This window comes from Punica granatum, chromosome 8 (genome assembly GCF_007655135.1).
Source record: "Punica granatum isolate Tunisia-2019 chromosome 8, ASM765513v2, whole genome shotgun sequence".
Lineage (NCBI taxonomy): Eukaryota > Viridiplantae > Streptophyta > Magnoliopsida > Myrtales > Lythraceae > Punica > Punica granatum.
In genome coordinates, this window is record NC_045134.1 from 2,065,934 (window position 1) to 2,081,208 (window position 15,275).

The 15,275-nt window shown below is 40.4% G+C and overlaps 1 protein-coding gene across 1 annotated transcript; it reads right to left on the reverse strand.

Annotated features, from left to right (window-relative positions):
- Window positions 1–560: 560 nt before the first annotated feature.
- On the reverse strand, window positions 561–1,795 carry LOC116189095. Its single transcript, XM_031518626.1, has 2 exons — window positions 1,330–1,795; window positions 561–1,214 (listed from the first exon to the last, which is right to left on the reverse strand). Exons 1-2 carry the CDS (start codon window positions 1,592–1,594, stop codon window positions 727–729), a joined length of 753 nt encoding a protein of 250 aa, XP_031374486.1. The 5' UTR covers window positions 1,595–1,795; the 3' UTR covers window positions 561–726.
- Window positions 1,796–15,275: the final 13,480 nt, after the last annotated feature.

The window sequence follows — 15,275 nt, forward strand, 5'->3', positions numbered from 1 at the left end:
TTTTTTGTTGAATTTATGCATGGAATAAAGAAACAATATTGCTGTGTGCATGGAGAGAGACATGTAAATTCAGCAATATATAAATATACTAGTCGTGAAGTCGGCGTTTTGCATGGGGTAAAACATGATATTTTTCAATTGGATTATATATCATATATGTGCTTATTTCAACAATAAGATAAGTAAAAATATATAATCATTCATATATATGAATATATAGTTATTTTAATGTTGATATTTATATATTTGATTAGATATTAAATTCATCTTAAATAAAAAATTCAAGATTATCAAATATTACATGGATGATAAAATCTTCTAGAAAATTTATCATAATTAGGTTATGTTTTGATCGTCTAAATTAACTATGTCATCTGTGATGCTGAACTACGATTTTCAATATGCCGAATCGGTACGGTCCACATACACGAAGAGCAAGGCAAAAAGAAAAATATAGCTAAAAGGTAAAACCCAAGCTGAATAATATCAAATGCAATTGCAGTGCGGTCGATGAATACGATAATTAACATAACATGCAAAGTCCTTTATTAGATAATTTACAAGACAAACAGAAAATACGTGCGCACATACAGAAAACATTTATGTGATACGGGGAGCGTGCATACAAAAACAAGACAAATCACACACACAGACTCCACCTACTAATCAGAAATTCAGTCTACGAAAATGAAGCCTGTCGATCATCAGTATGAACAGATCCCTCGATCAAACTAAGTCTAGAAAGATATCCGTGAATCCTATTCCAGCAACGTTCAGGCCAATATTAATGAATTCCCTTAATATTGATTCCAAATCATTTCTATCAGAACTCCTCCTCCGTTTCAGGACGATATGTCTATTGTCATCGTCGTCCAACTGCTCCAAGGCCTCAATCACCATTTCTGTGTAGCAGTGCACATGGATGCGGTTCTTGCCCTCTGTCAACCTGTATGACCAACAGTAGAAATCGGTCGGGCCATACTTGGATGCTTCCTCAGGCCGCTTCTTGCCGCACCACACACAGCTATGTCTTTCCCCCGTCTGGAGCTCAAGGGGCACGCGGCTGTTGGTGTTGAATGTGGCGAGCTCAGCACAGCACGGGTGCATGTTCAAGTCCTTGTTTTCCGTGGTCTGAGCGTGATAGCTGTAATGCCTGATGGGCATCCCGCACACCAGACAGTTCTTGGCCCATTTCTTATTTTCGGAATTCCTCCCTGTTTTTCATTTCAAACTTATAATGTTAGGTTTGGGAAAGGAAACACGAAAGGAAAGGAAAAACGAAGCTCCAAGCAAAACCAGTGAATTATTGATACAGATTCAGACGACAACCTCTCCGTGGATTATCAAAAACCGTGAAAACGGGGCTCGTGCTGAATATGTTGTTGGGCCCAGGGCCAAGTTCGATTTCATCAGCAAGTCGAATGCAGCCTATGTGACGATCCTCGCCGCAGTGATCGCACCGATATCTTCCAGTATCGTAACTTTTGACCCTGCAAACCTCGCATTTGAACGCCGCGTTGTATTTCTTCAACTCAAACCTGCAGCGGTGGCTAGCGGCTGGTTTTGCATCCGGGCCAGTAACAACAGCAGCCATCCCTCCCAAATGGAAATTTATCGAGAAAAGAGACGATGGCAAACTCTTTAGGGAATTTGTTTGGTTGAACCAAGCTTCGGCCGGAAGAGACTTAATTGGCCTCCGTAAGAAGGAATGAGGAATGTGAATTTGTGGAGAGAAAAAACTTTGGTTTGCACAAGGAGGAAAGGAGAGCCCTCGTTAATATATATAGCGCAGATGCATATGCATGCAGTTGTATGAAATTTATAGGGCAAACACAAATGGTTAGTGGAAAAACAAAGGAAATTTACGTTGCATTACATTGCAGGGCATTGGATTGCAGGCACTCTCTCTACGCGTGGATTTCTCTCTGCATTAGTTGGTAAAATATGTACGTAGCATAGAACCGGCCGGTGAAATTAGTAGTTTTCAAAGGTCATTTAATCAAAATCACAAATAGATTTATTTAAATTAAGTTTATTTAAATAAATTTCCACCCAAAATATTTTTAGTATTCAAATTTCATTAATATATATAAATATATATGTAAATCTTCAATATTTAATGTATTATATCCAATCATTGGAAGTTTTATTCAAGAAACTAATGTATCATACTTAAAACTAATTGAAAGTGTTAAATTTAATATTTCGTGCTTAACACAGCATAATGGTGTTTAACAAAAGCAATGTAATATAATAATTAATAAGAAATATATAATATAATGCTCATATATTGTAATCGGGCTGTCGCAGCGAAGCGCAGCCTTTCGCCCAATATAGATACAATTGAATAGTCTAGCAAATTTATGGAGTTGTAAGCCATACATACATATTTATATATATATATCAGATCCCGGTTCTGAATATTTGTTTTACTCTGTTTGAGGAGCCAGGAATAAGGTGGTGTTTGAATTCAACTGAACCTGTATCACTCAAAATTTTCTCATAGTATTCCCGGGTTTTTGAAATGTCCATGGGCCGGTAATACCAATTTTCAGGAAACAATTTTGATGCTGCGAAGAAGGGATTTTCATGGTAAAAACCTTCTTCCATAATTAAAACAGTTTGAAATAGTGTTTTTGGAAACCATGGTGCTGTTTTTGAAGAGCTGGTTTCTTTATCGGAAAATGTTGCGAGACTTTTTTTTGCTCTTCTGGCGATTTGCCTAGAGCTCTCTCCCATGCTTGTCTCCAGCAGAGGAGGAGATATCTCAGATAGCACTTGTGCTAAATCTGGTTTATCTCTTAATACTGTAATCCATTGCTGAACTACTGCATCATTATCGAGATTAGGAGATGAACTCTGTTTTTGTTTCTCCTTTATGGGTTTAGGAATTTTACCTGGCAGGGTTTGCATGCAGTCCTGCTTATCGATCTCCTGTTGGAAAGTCTGTCGATAGGTTTTTATTTGGCTATCGACGGTGATCTGTCCAATGGAGGGACAGGTGGTAGCCACCTGTTTTGAGGATTTCTCCTCTTTTTTTATCGACTGGCTGGGAACCAGCTGTTTTGAGGCCGAGGCCTCTTTTTTGGAGGAACGAGTCCTCATGCTCATGGTGGTACCTGCAGAAATTCTCTTGTCAGGAAATCAGGGAGACTGTTAGCCTCACCTTTTATGAATTCAATGTCAAAATCAAATAAACTCAAGATTGCTTGCCATCGAGCAAAAATCTGTTTTGATGCAATGTTTTGAACATCTTTTTGAAGAACTTCTTTTGCAGATTTGCAATCAATCCGAAGTAAAAACCTTTGGTTTAAAAGATCAAATTGAAATTTCGAAATGCAAAGGACTATAGAAAGAATTTCTTTTTTAATGGTTGAATAATTCTTCTGGGTCGGGTTCTAATGTTTTAATGTGAACTGGACAACTTGTTCAGTTCCATTTTTTTATTGTTTCAGGATTCCTCCGTATCCTTCTTCAGAGGCGTCCGTTTCAACAATCTTTTTTGCAGATGGGTCTGCCAGGTGAAGACAAGGCAGGGTTTTGATCTGAAGCTTGATTTGCTTCACAATTTTGGTTTGTTCATCCGTCCATGGTGGAGGAGAATTCTTTAACCTATTATGGAGGGGTTTGCAGAGTCTACTTAGTCCTGAGAAAAAGTCTACAGCATAGTTGAGGCTTCCTAAGAACCTTTGTAGCTGCTTTTTATCATGGATGTTGTCAGGGAATTTATCAGCAAACTGGATGAACCTGTTGATGGGGATTATGGTGCCTCTGCTGATATTGTGCCCTAAAAATCGAATTTTTATTTGGAAGAGGCATACTTTAGTTGGAGACACAGTCAAGCCATTTATCGAAGTGATTCTCATAAAATGTTTCACATGTTTAAAATGAGAATCAATGGTTTTGGAAAATATGAGAACATCATCAATGTACACAATTATGAAATCGGAGTATGCATCGAAGATGTCATTCATGATTTTCTGAAATTCAGATGGGACATTTTTTAGCCCAAAAGGCATCACATTCCATTCGTACTGGCCAAAAGGAACTGTGAATGCAGTTTTGTATTTGTCCTTTTCGGTAATTTGAATTTGCCAAAAACCTGACTTCATGTCGAATTTTGAAAATATTTTTGAATCATGAAGTTTTTGGAGCAAATCCTTTTTGTTAGGTATTGGGTACCTAATCCATCGTAAGGCTTGGTTCAAGGGCTTATAATTGATGACTAACCTGGGGACTCTTCTTTCTAGCTCAGCGTTTTTATTCACGTAGAAAGCTGAACAGCTCCAAGGAGACTTGCTAGGTCTAATCAATTTTTTGTTCAAGAGTTCCTGGATTTCTACCTTGTAATGTTTTTCCAACTCCTGATTCATCTGAATGGGCCTGGCTTTTGTTGGGATATTTTTCTCATCAAAATCCTTTTCATAAGGTAGGTCGATGACATGCTGCTTTATATCCCAGAAAGCGTTTGGGGTTTCTCCGCAAACTGACTCCTAAATCAGCCTGTTGAGATTATCGATTTTTTGTTTCAAATCTAGTTTTTGGAGCATATTTTCAACATTATGGTGTGAGATCTCATCTTTTACCCAGCCAATTTGCCTTTCAGTTGCCTGTATTATGTCCAGATTCTTGGTTACAGGTTTTGTGATGAAAGGAAAAAGGGTTTTGTTTCCTAAATACACCGTCTTTATGCCAGAGTTGGTGAAAAGAAAGGGTTTGATGAGCTGAATGAATGGGGTTCCTAGTATGACTTCATTTTTAAAATCTTGGACAACTAGGAAACCAGTTTTGTAAGTTGAATCTTCATTTTTTACTTCTGCTTCTGCAATTTTGTATGAAATTTTCAATTTGTTATTGCTTGCAGATCGTAAAGATTCATGGATTTTCTCACAGTATTTTAATGGGATTAATCCTTCCCTCACACAATTGGCGTCTGCACCTGTATCCAACAGGGCAGTTGCTTCCAATTGGAAGTCGTGCACCTTAATGGTAGGTTTTATGAGGTATTTCTGATGGGTGAATTCCTGGCTTTTACACTCAGGTTTGGGTTCAGCATTATCCAAGGTCTGAACCAGCTTTTCATCATTTTTTAGAGTTTTCACTTCTTTTTGCAACTCATGGAGCTTTTGGCGAAGTTCCGACTCTGCTTGTCTTCTCTCCCTTTCCCGGTTTTCATGCTCTAAAGCGCGGGTGTTTTTGATCATCATGTTGAGTAACCTAAGGTTTTTGGTTTGCTCAGGTTCTTTGGGCTCAACATATTTTGGAGGAGGTTTTGAGGAAACTGTGGCTTTGTTAAAAGGCAGTTTCCAGGTTATGGTTTTTTCAGTGAATTTGATGGCCTTTTCTTCCATGTAGACTTGGTAAAACCAGTCCCAGAAAAGGATATTTTTCTCATTTTTCTCCATGAAATGGATCCACTGATTTTGTATTATGGTCTCTACGTATTTCTTTGTAAAGACTCCATGCAACCAATTCCTCTTGTTTTCATTTTCTTTGGAGCAGAAATCATTCCTAAGGATGTTTGATGCTAATGTGAAGGGTTTCTCAATCACATAGATCTCAGGGTTAGGATTGATCCTGGTTGTATCGGTTATGGATGAAAATGTGGGTGAAGGGGGTGAAGACTCAGTTTCATCTGTGTTTGGGACAGAATATACTAGCCTAGGAATATCGGTGGCGACACTACTTATTCCTCTAAGGTTGGCAGACCTAGGAGGGTTTTCAGTAGTTGTTTGAAAAGTGTTTGCCGATGGGGCAACACTGAATGATCTCCTTCTTAGCTCAGGGCTTCTAAAGGAAGAACTTATCGAAGGGGTTGAGGTTGACTGTATGTCGACTGATCTCCTATGGCGAAAGCTTATGGAAACTCTCCCATCTTGGAACTGGCTCACTCGACTAAGTTCCTCATTTTGGATTTTTTCAGGTGCAACTGCGTCTTCTAAGACCCATTCTTCAGGAAGAGTTACCTTATTCCACCTAATTGGTATGGGGACAACAGTGTTTGACCTGACAATGGCTGTTTGGAAAAGGAGGGTTTCTCCTTTGGGGCTATGGTTGAAGGCTTTGGTTGCAAACGCTGAGACCATCGTCTTGTAATGGACTCTGTACACAAGGGCTAAAGGGATAAAGCCTAAAGCAATCTTGTAATTATGCGTCTTAATTTGCAATGTTAAGCCATGAGTTATGTTTTGGTCTTTGAGGGACATGGTAAAATTTGGGAAACAGTTGAAATGGACCGGTCCGTCGCACAGACTAGTCTCGACTGTCCCAAGGATGGATTCATGGTAATTCAAAAGCCTAGCATCCCTAAGTACTAAGAGCACTGAGGTATCTAAGCCTTCTCTGGTTAGGGGTTTTATGCCCACTTGGACGAGCCCTATATGGATGAAATTATATTTATCATTATGTTTTTTTAATGACTCTTGGTTCAAGAGTTTTATGGTTTGTGAAGAGTTTTTTAGGGGAATATCCCGCTCCTCAGTGGTTATGGTGTAATTGGTTTTTGAAAATATTTGTTGGAATTTTGAGTTTTTATAAATCTGTTTTGAGGCGATTCTTGGGATTTCCCAATCGTCAATAGATCTATCAAAACATTCCAAATTGACTTCTTCTCTGTTGAGAATAGAATCGTTATCGAAATTATTTTCAGAAGAACATGTACTCGAAGAGCTTGCTTTAAACCAATCCATATTTAAAAACAATAAATCTTCCAGTCTTTCAAATATTTTTCAAGATATTCAAACAGCATATCAGTTCCTTATCTTTTCGGTATTCCAATCTAATCCTAGACGAAGTCTCTAGAGCTCTATAGAACCATTAGCCTAGTGGTTTGAAGATGTTAAGTCCTCGTTACGATAGATCTTGGGTGTAAATGGTATCAGAGCCTATAAAGAGCCCCGATCCTCTATTTCATGACTCGACCACGAAGTGAGGCTCTCCGTAGGGGACGTCTGGTTTTGGGTGCAGCCTAGAAATCAAAGCGGCCCATTGATCCAGATGGCAAACTAATAGGTACCCTTGGATGTGGTTACCAGCCGGCCACTCTGAAAATCGGGTGCGGTTCCGTGTTGGGGGCAAGGTCCGAGACCCGGGTTGCGGGGTGTAAATGGTATCAGAGCCAAGTGGGGATAGGATGTATATTCCGTTTTGATTTTCAGATCCAGTAGATCTCGTAGGTCATATCATATAGGACCGCCTTCATGGCTGGTAGAAACTCATATAGTTTTCTCTTCAGGTGTGGCAAGGTACATATCTATACAATGAACTGAAGCTGGTAAACATAGTAATTAGGCAGCCATAGCGTAGGTCTCTTTAGAAATCTAGATCCGATATCACAATGAACTGATGCTAGCATAAGAAGTAATGTTAGGAGGCTCTAATGTCCATCCAGTCGCTCTAATGGACCCTACACATTCACCGTTCATAGGAACCCGGGGGGAGTCCTAAGGTGTTCCCGTTTTGTAAGTCCCGACGGTTAGGGCAGTTTTCAGGGAGAAAATTGGACAATGGCCCGGTAGTGTTATGAACACCGTCTAAGTAGATGGAGGTTATCGACTGGAGTAGAGTTATCCTCGTGCATTATCGTTCGTCTAGGTACAACAGTTGGGGGATAGGAGATAGATCAATAGAGAATCTTACTGAGTTTGTCTGCCTACTATTATTGTTAAATCCAGGTACAGCAGTTGGGTAAGGTATGTGCTAGATCTTGAAGGGAAACACAGTGTGAGGCTTCTTCCGTTCGTCCATGTATGTCTTAGATCTTGATCTTGAGAGAAGCTGGGTAGGAGAATTAGAAACGACTTAACATCTTCAAACCACTAGGCTAATGGTTCTATAGAGCTCTAGAGACTTCGTCTAGGATTAGATTGGAATACCGAAAAGGTAAGGAACTGATATGCTGTTTGAATATCTTGATAAATATTTGAGAGACTGGAAGGTTTATTGTTTTTGAAATATGGGTTTGTTCAAAATGACTCCCTCTCATGCATGTGGCTCTTATAGCCAAAAAACCGATAAGTTTGCTTCTCTCCATAAAAAACTCGATAATCTAAAACCTAAATTAAATGCCCAGAAAACATCCTCTGAATCGGGGAGATCCACTCTGATTAGGATAATTAGGGGATTTAAGATAGATTTCGATAACCTTAGGAAGGATTTCCTAGGAACCCATAATGATGACAAGAGAAGGTGGCTCTTCGAGTCCTTCTCTGAAGAACTAATCAAGTCTCACATTCAGGATAGTTGGACGGCATTCATGCTAAAAAACTCCACAAATATCCTGTTTTGGGATTGGTTCAAAAACCATTTTGTACCTGAAAGAATGGTATGTGTAACTTAGAAAACCATAAAATGGGATCTTGCTAACGCAAACCCGGTTGAGTCAACACATCCGCCCTTAGGTACCCTCAAAATAACCCATCAAAAAGAGGAGATCAAAGCTTCTCCTTTCAAAAAGAAAGTGGATGATTCACTAGCCCCCAAAGATATTAAAAACATCTTTGAACAAAATAATTTCACAAACCAGTGTCTTTCCACCATAGGTTCCCAATTGGATAGGATAGAACAAGAAGTCACCAAGCCTGTAACCAACCAAGTAGGGACCTCTAGTCGTCTGAACCTACCAAAACCTGTACTCATGGAATCTCTCAGAAAACCTCCTTTTAAACCCCATAAGATCCCAGTCTCTAGGAAGAAAGAGTTTAATCAGGAGCTAGAAAGAAAAATAAAAAATATAAATCTTCGGGAAGAATCCACATCCAAGAGTCTGCCAAAAATGATCGTCCTAGACACTCCTTTGTCAGGAATAGAGCCTGGAACACCATTAAAAGTAGCCAAACATAAGACACAAGAGTCTGAAGGCTCAAATGTCAACGCCATTGATAAATCTGGAAATTTTGACAAAATAGTATGGCAGGAACCCCAAAAACCCTACTACACTACCATAAGTGCACCAGACCTAGTGCTAGAAGAAAAACCTAGCATTGTCCAAAATAGGTATAGTGCCAATGCCATCTATGAGTGGAACATAGACGGGCAGTCCGAATATAACATTCTGAGCGTCCTACAGCAAATGACGATGGTGTCAAATGCCTACAAGACCCAGACCCAATTGTCTGACCCAGTCATAGCACACTTACTAATAGCTGGGTTCACTAGTCAACTGAAGGGATGGTAGGATAACTACCTATCACCCTTTCAACAAAATGAAATCCTGACCAGCGTCAAGACTGATGAAATAGGTGAGATCATATGGGATTCAAACAATGAGGATATCCCTGATGCCGTAGCAACCCTAGTCTTTGTCATCTCCCAACATTTCGTAGGAGACCCTTTCTCACCTCAAAGACAAAAACCTAGAGTTGCTCTCAAATCTAAAATGCAAAAGACTGTCTGATTTCAGACAGTACAAAGATACCTTCCTCACTAGGGTCATGTCTAGGGAGGATTGTAACCAGCCGTTTTGGAAAGAAAAATTCTTAGCAGGTTTGCCAACCTTGTTAGGAGAACAAGTCCGAAACGAAATCAAATCCATAAATCATGGCCAGATACCTTACAAAGAACTGAGTTATGGAGAGCTCATTAGCTTCATCCATAAAGAAGGTATCCGAATGTGTACTCAGCACAAACTTCAAAAACAATTGAAGAAAGAAAAGGCCCAGACTAGGAAAGAGCTTGGCAATTTCTGCCAGCAATTCGATCCCTCTTTTCAAGTCGACAAAAAGGTCGAAAAAACCAAAACCTGCAGTGGGGACTGCAACAGAAAACATAAGCCCAAACATTTCCATAAAAAATCTAGGTTTCCCTCAAAAGCACAAACCACTGACAAGAGTGAGAAAAAATTCAGCTCCTCTTACAAGTGTTTCAAGTGCGGGAAAACTGGCCATACCCAGAGGTATTGTTAACTCAACAAAAAGATTCATCAACTGGAAATTGATGAAGAAACCAAAAATCAGGTCTGCAACCTGTTGATAGAGTCTGATGACTCTGAGGCAGGATCCTCAACAGAGGATGAAGATGGCCTGCAAATGGATGAACTTGATTGGTCATCCGATGAAAAATCGATAAATGTCTTAACAAAAGATCAGGAATTCCTGCTAGAAATAGAAGACCAAATCCATAACCCCTTGTTAAGAAAACAATATCTCGAAAAGTTGAAACAGGGCACTCTCGAAGGAGAGATCAAAATCCCTAATTACAACCTCTCTGAAATCCTTAAAAGGCACGACAAGAAACGAGCTCATAAAACCTCGTTTGATGCTCAAAAGGAAGTCGAAATCCTCAGGAGTGAAATTGATTGTCTCAAGTTTGAGACATAACAACATTCCATGATAATTGGTCGATTGGAAGAGCTCATTATTGAGGCATCAAAACCCTCAGCCTGCTCTGACAAGGTCCTCATGAACCAGGATAAAAACCCATATGAAAGTCTGGCCCTGGACCAAACAAAAAAGGACCAGCATGAAACTCTAACCATGATAGGGAAACCTTCTCCTAACAGATGGTTGATCAAAATCACCCTAGTCATAAACCATAATCTGCTTATTGATGCAACTGCTCTGTTCGACACAGGCGCAGATGAAAACTGCATCAATGAACAAATCATTCCTCCCAGATTCTATGAAAAAACAACTGAATCACTTTCTTCGGTTAGTGGTACCAAACTTGACATCAAATATAAGTTGAGTGAGGTAGAAGTTGAACAGAATAGAGTCCGGTACAAAACGTCATTCTTGCTAGTAAAAAACCTTAACCATAAGGTTATACTAGGCACCCCATTCATCCAGCTTTTAAAACCGTTCCTTGTCACCTCATCTGGCATAGAAACGCATAAGCTTGGAAACAAAATAAAATTCCATTTCATCTCTGATAAATGTATTTACAAAACAGACTAATTCATTCTATGCAGGAAATGGCCATGGAATCCGCTCAAGAATGGTTACACCAATGGCTGTTTGAACTATTGCATGATGACAGTCTTGAAAAAATACAAAATGATATACAGGACGGGGAAACAGACTCTATGGATCGTATCTGTACTTCATATATCCATAACATCTGTGCCCTCATCGATCATCCTGTATCCCATGTTCTTTGTGCCTATTTTGACAGGCATTGCAAGAGTCTTCCTCGTTGCAATAAAAAATCCTGTTTTTTGCATATTAATTCCACTTTAAAAACCCGGGAAGATTATGAGCTAGTTATTGGCCATTATCTCTACCAGGAACCAGTGGTGGTTGATTTAAACATAAACTTGCCATAACCCTTGTTCATGTCTACATACAGGAACATGGAACTCCCTTGGTTTGACCAGGCTTGCGAAGGCTCCTCTTCTAGGAGCAAAACACATAAACATCAGAATCTGCCTCTACCTCCAAAGAAGCGGTTCTGCATAAAGTCTAGCCTCACGGCTTGGCAGCCTGACCCCAGGCAACAACTCATCTTGGATGACTTATGGGCTTCCATAAAGAATCCTCAAAAGGGTGAGGAATCCATAGACGCATTGGTACTCCATATGGAGGAACAAAGCAACAGCAAAGCATCCTTGCAGCAGGAACATTGTCTGAAAATCGATTCGCTGCAACAAGAGCTATCCCTCCAAAAAGCTCAGACTCAAGCTTTCCTCCAGAATAGGTTAGTTGAGTTCGATAAATTCAAAGAGCACTTTGCAGAAATGCAAAGAGAAAACCATGCTCTAAAAAAGAAATTAAAAAAGAGTGAAAAAATGAGAGGTGTTCTAGAAAAAGAAAATGAAGGCTCCAAAAAAGAAATCGAGAGCCTTTGTGCGGAAAGAATAGAAGTCTTAGAGTTTTCTGAGTCCTGCCTCAGAGAAAAAGACGCTCTTGAAAAAGAAAATAAAAAATTAAAGCAGGAACTGGAGTCATCTTTAGCTCCATCGATAAGTCGGTTACAGGTTCCCCCCATCGGAAGTGTGACTGAAAAATTGTTTTCCAAAAAACCCATTGAGGTAACTCTCAGTGGCATTTTTCCCCAAGCAGGAGAAATCATGTTTCTTTCAAAACTTCCTGATGACATTGTCTTAAAAATTTCTGAGATAAGCCTTCAGGATTTTACTACTAATATGATTTCCTTTTTCAAAAGACTCCTTCAGTTTTGTGCTTGCACACAAAAAGGAATTGACTGATGGTTCTGGAATTGGGAAAGAAAAAACCATTTTCAAAATGATTTTCCACAACCTTGCGACCAACACAATGAGGACGATGCTTTTGAAAGGGCTGATATCTTACTCATGGATGGTTGCAGGCATATCCTGGAATTCCCGATCCCTAGGATAAGTTTTTATGTTTTCCCTTTAAAAGATAAATTTTATAATCACCATTTCGATTTTTGTGATCTTCTGAAATACGGAGTCCTCAAATCCATAATTTTAAAACCAGAGGATGAACATCGACCAGAGTATCAATCCCTTTTTGGGGATAATGCTTGGGACCTGATTAAGAAGTCCTTACGACGATCGTCCAGCCTCTTCATCAGCATTGAATCCTCTCCTCCAAAGTGGATTTCCCCCATAAAAGTCCAACCAGCTATCCATTACGTTTTCATCTCTCCGGTAAGTTCAAGAAGCATTCTCACTCCGGAGGCAAAGTTTTGGGCAGCAAATGGACAAATCACTACACAGATTAGCAAATGGCGAGCTTGGGTTCAGGTCAACGAATGGCACTGGCGTAAATACCCATAGCATATTCTCCAGTTCTCAGGTAATTGCCAGAGGGTTTTCCTACATATCTCTCTCATCGACAAGCCAATCCAACCAGGGTTCAACACCCGTCATGATTTCTGGCTTGATAAGATCGAAGAAGAGTTTTTATTGGATTCCCAGATTGCCCATCGACAATACTAATTGCTAGCCTCTATATCCGAAAGCGTCCGCCCACTGTTTCAAGGCACGTGGATCATTACCGGACAAAAAACCTTTCGACATTAAAGGCTATGCCCCACATTATCAGCGCAATCTCCGGAAGCGTCCCACTACTACTCACAGTGATACCATAACGGACAAAAAACCTTTCGGCGAGCGTGCCCGACATAAAACAGCAATCTGTCACTATTTGCTACAAAAAAGGTCACTGTAGCTACAGTTTTTCCACTGAGCTCAACAGTTCCCCGCATGTGAGTGTACAGTTCAAAGTTGCACAGCGACAAGGCATCCACCATTGCCTATAAGAGGGGTCTCCTTCCATCATCGGAGGACACCACTCATCCACCACAACACTCTCTTTCTCTCTTATTCTTCTTCTCATATGTAAACATCCGGTTCCCAGAACCCGGATCCTCCAACCCCCATTCTGTGTATAAGTTCCAGTGTAAGCATGGGTTGAGTTCTTTCAAACTCTTCCCCTTTTTTTTTCTTTTTCATGTCTTCTTCTGTTTTCTTGAACATCATGTACTCCCTTCAGCCCATCATGAGCTAAGTTTCTGAATAAATCTTCCATGTTGATCTTATATTTATGTTGATATTCTCAGCATATCAGATCCTTATCCTTCCAGTATTCCATGGTTATCCCTTACGATAGATCTTGGGTATATATATATACCCAAGATCTATCCCCACCTAGTCTTGGCTTTGATACCATTTTAACCCAGAGACCTATCCGTAGGGGACAACCATGGAATACAAGAAGAACATGGATCTGATATGCATAGACTGTCAAGATAAATATGAGATCGACATGGAAGATTTATTCAAACACTTAGCCCATGATGGGCTGAAGGGAGTACATGAGTTTGAAACAAACAAAAGAAGAAAGCATTAAAATAAAAAGGAAAGAGTCTGTAAGGACTCAATCCATGCTTACACTGGAACTTACACACAGAAAGGGGGTTGGAGGATCCGGGTTATGGGAGCCGGATGTTTACATATGGGAAGAGATAAGAGAGGAAGAGAGGAAGAGTGAATTATGTGTTGCGGATGTGTGTCTCCCCCCTCGATGCTGGAGGAAGAGCACTCTTATAGACAGTGGTGGATGCCTTGTCGCTGTGCAGCTTTACACTGTGCACTCACATGCGGGGTACTGTCGAGCTCAGTGGAAGAACTGTAGCTACAGTGCCTTTTTTGTCGAAAAAGGTGACAGGAGGCTGCTTTATGTCGGGCACGCTCGCCGAAAGGTTTTTTGTCCGTTATGGGACCACTGTGAGTAGTGGTGGGACACTTCCGGAGATTGCGCTGATTATGTCGGGGCATAGCCTTTTGAGCCGAAAGGTTTTTTGTCTGGTAATGATCCACGTGTCTGAAGCAGTGGGCGGACGCTCTCGGTTGCTGGGGGCTAGATGCCGTATTGGCGGTGATCACGCTGAGCTTCTAGCAAGAACTCCTCTTCGAACTTGTCAATCAGGAAAGCATGTCTTGTGCTGAACCCTGGTTGAGCTGGTAAGTCGAGGAGAGAGATATGCAGGAAAACTCTTTGGCAGTTACCTGAGAACTGGAGAACATGCTCTGGGTATTTACGCCAGTGCCATTCGTTTACCTGAACCCAGGCTCGCCAATCGCTGATCTGGTTTGTTATCGTTCCTTCTGCTGGCCAGAACTTTACCTCCGGAGTGAGAATGCTCCTCGAACTTACCGGAGAGATAAAAATGTAATGGATAGCAGGTTGGACTTTTATGGGGGAGATCCATTCCGGTGGAGAGGATTCTATGCTGATGAAGAGGCTGGACGATCTTCGCAGGGATCTTTTGATTAATCCCCAAGCATTTTCTCCGAAAAGAGACTGATACTCCGGTCGATGCTCATCCTCTGGTCTCAGAATTATGGATTTGAGAACTCCATATTTCAAGAGATCACAAAAATCAAAATGGTGATTATAAAATTTATCTTTTAAGGGGAAAACATAAAAACTTATCCTGGGGATTGAGATTTCCAGGATATGCCTGCAACCATTCATGAATAGGATGTCAGTTCTTTCAAAATCATCATCTTCCTCGTGTTGGTCACAGGGTTTTGGAAAATCATTTTGAAAATGGTTTTTTCTTTCCCAATTCCAAAACCATCCGTCAATTCCTCTTTGTGAGCATGCACAGAAATGAAGGAGTTTTTTGAAAAAGGAAATGGTGGTTGTAGTAAAATCCTGGAGACTTGTCTCAGAAATTTTTAAGACGATATCTTCAGGAAGTTTTGAAAGGAACAGGATTTCTCCTGCTCGGGGGAAGACGCCACTGAGAGTTACTTCAAGGGGTTTTTCCCAAAACAGTTTTTAAGTCTGGCTTCTGATGGGGAGAATCACAGACTGATTTATCGATGGAGTTGATATGGACTCCAA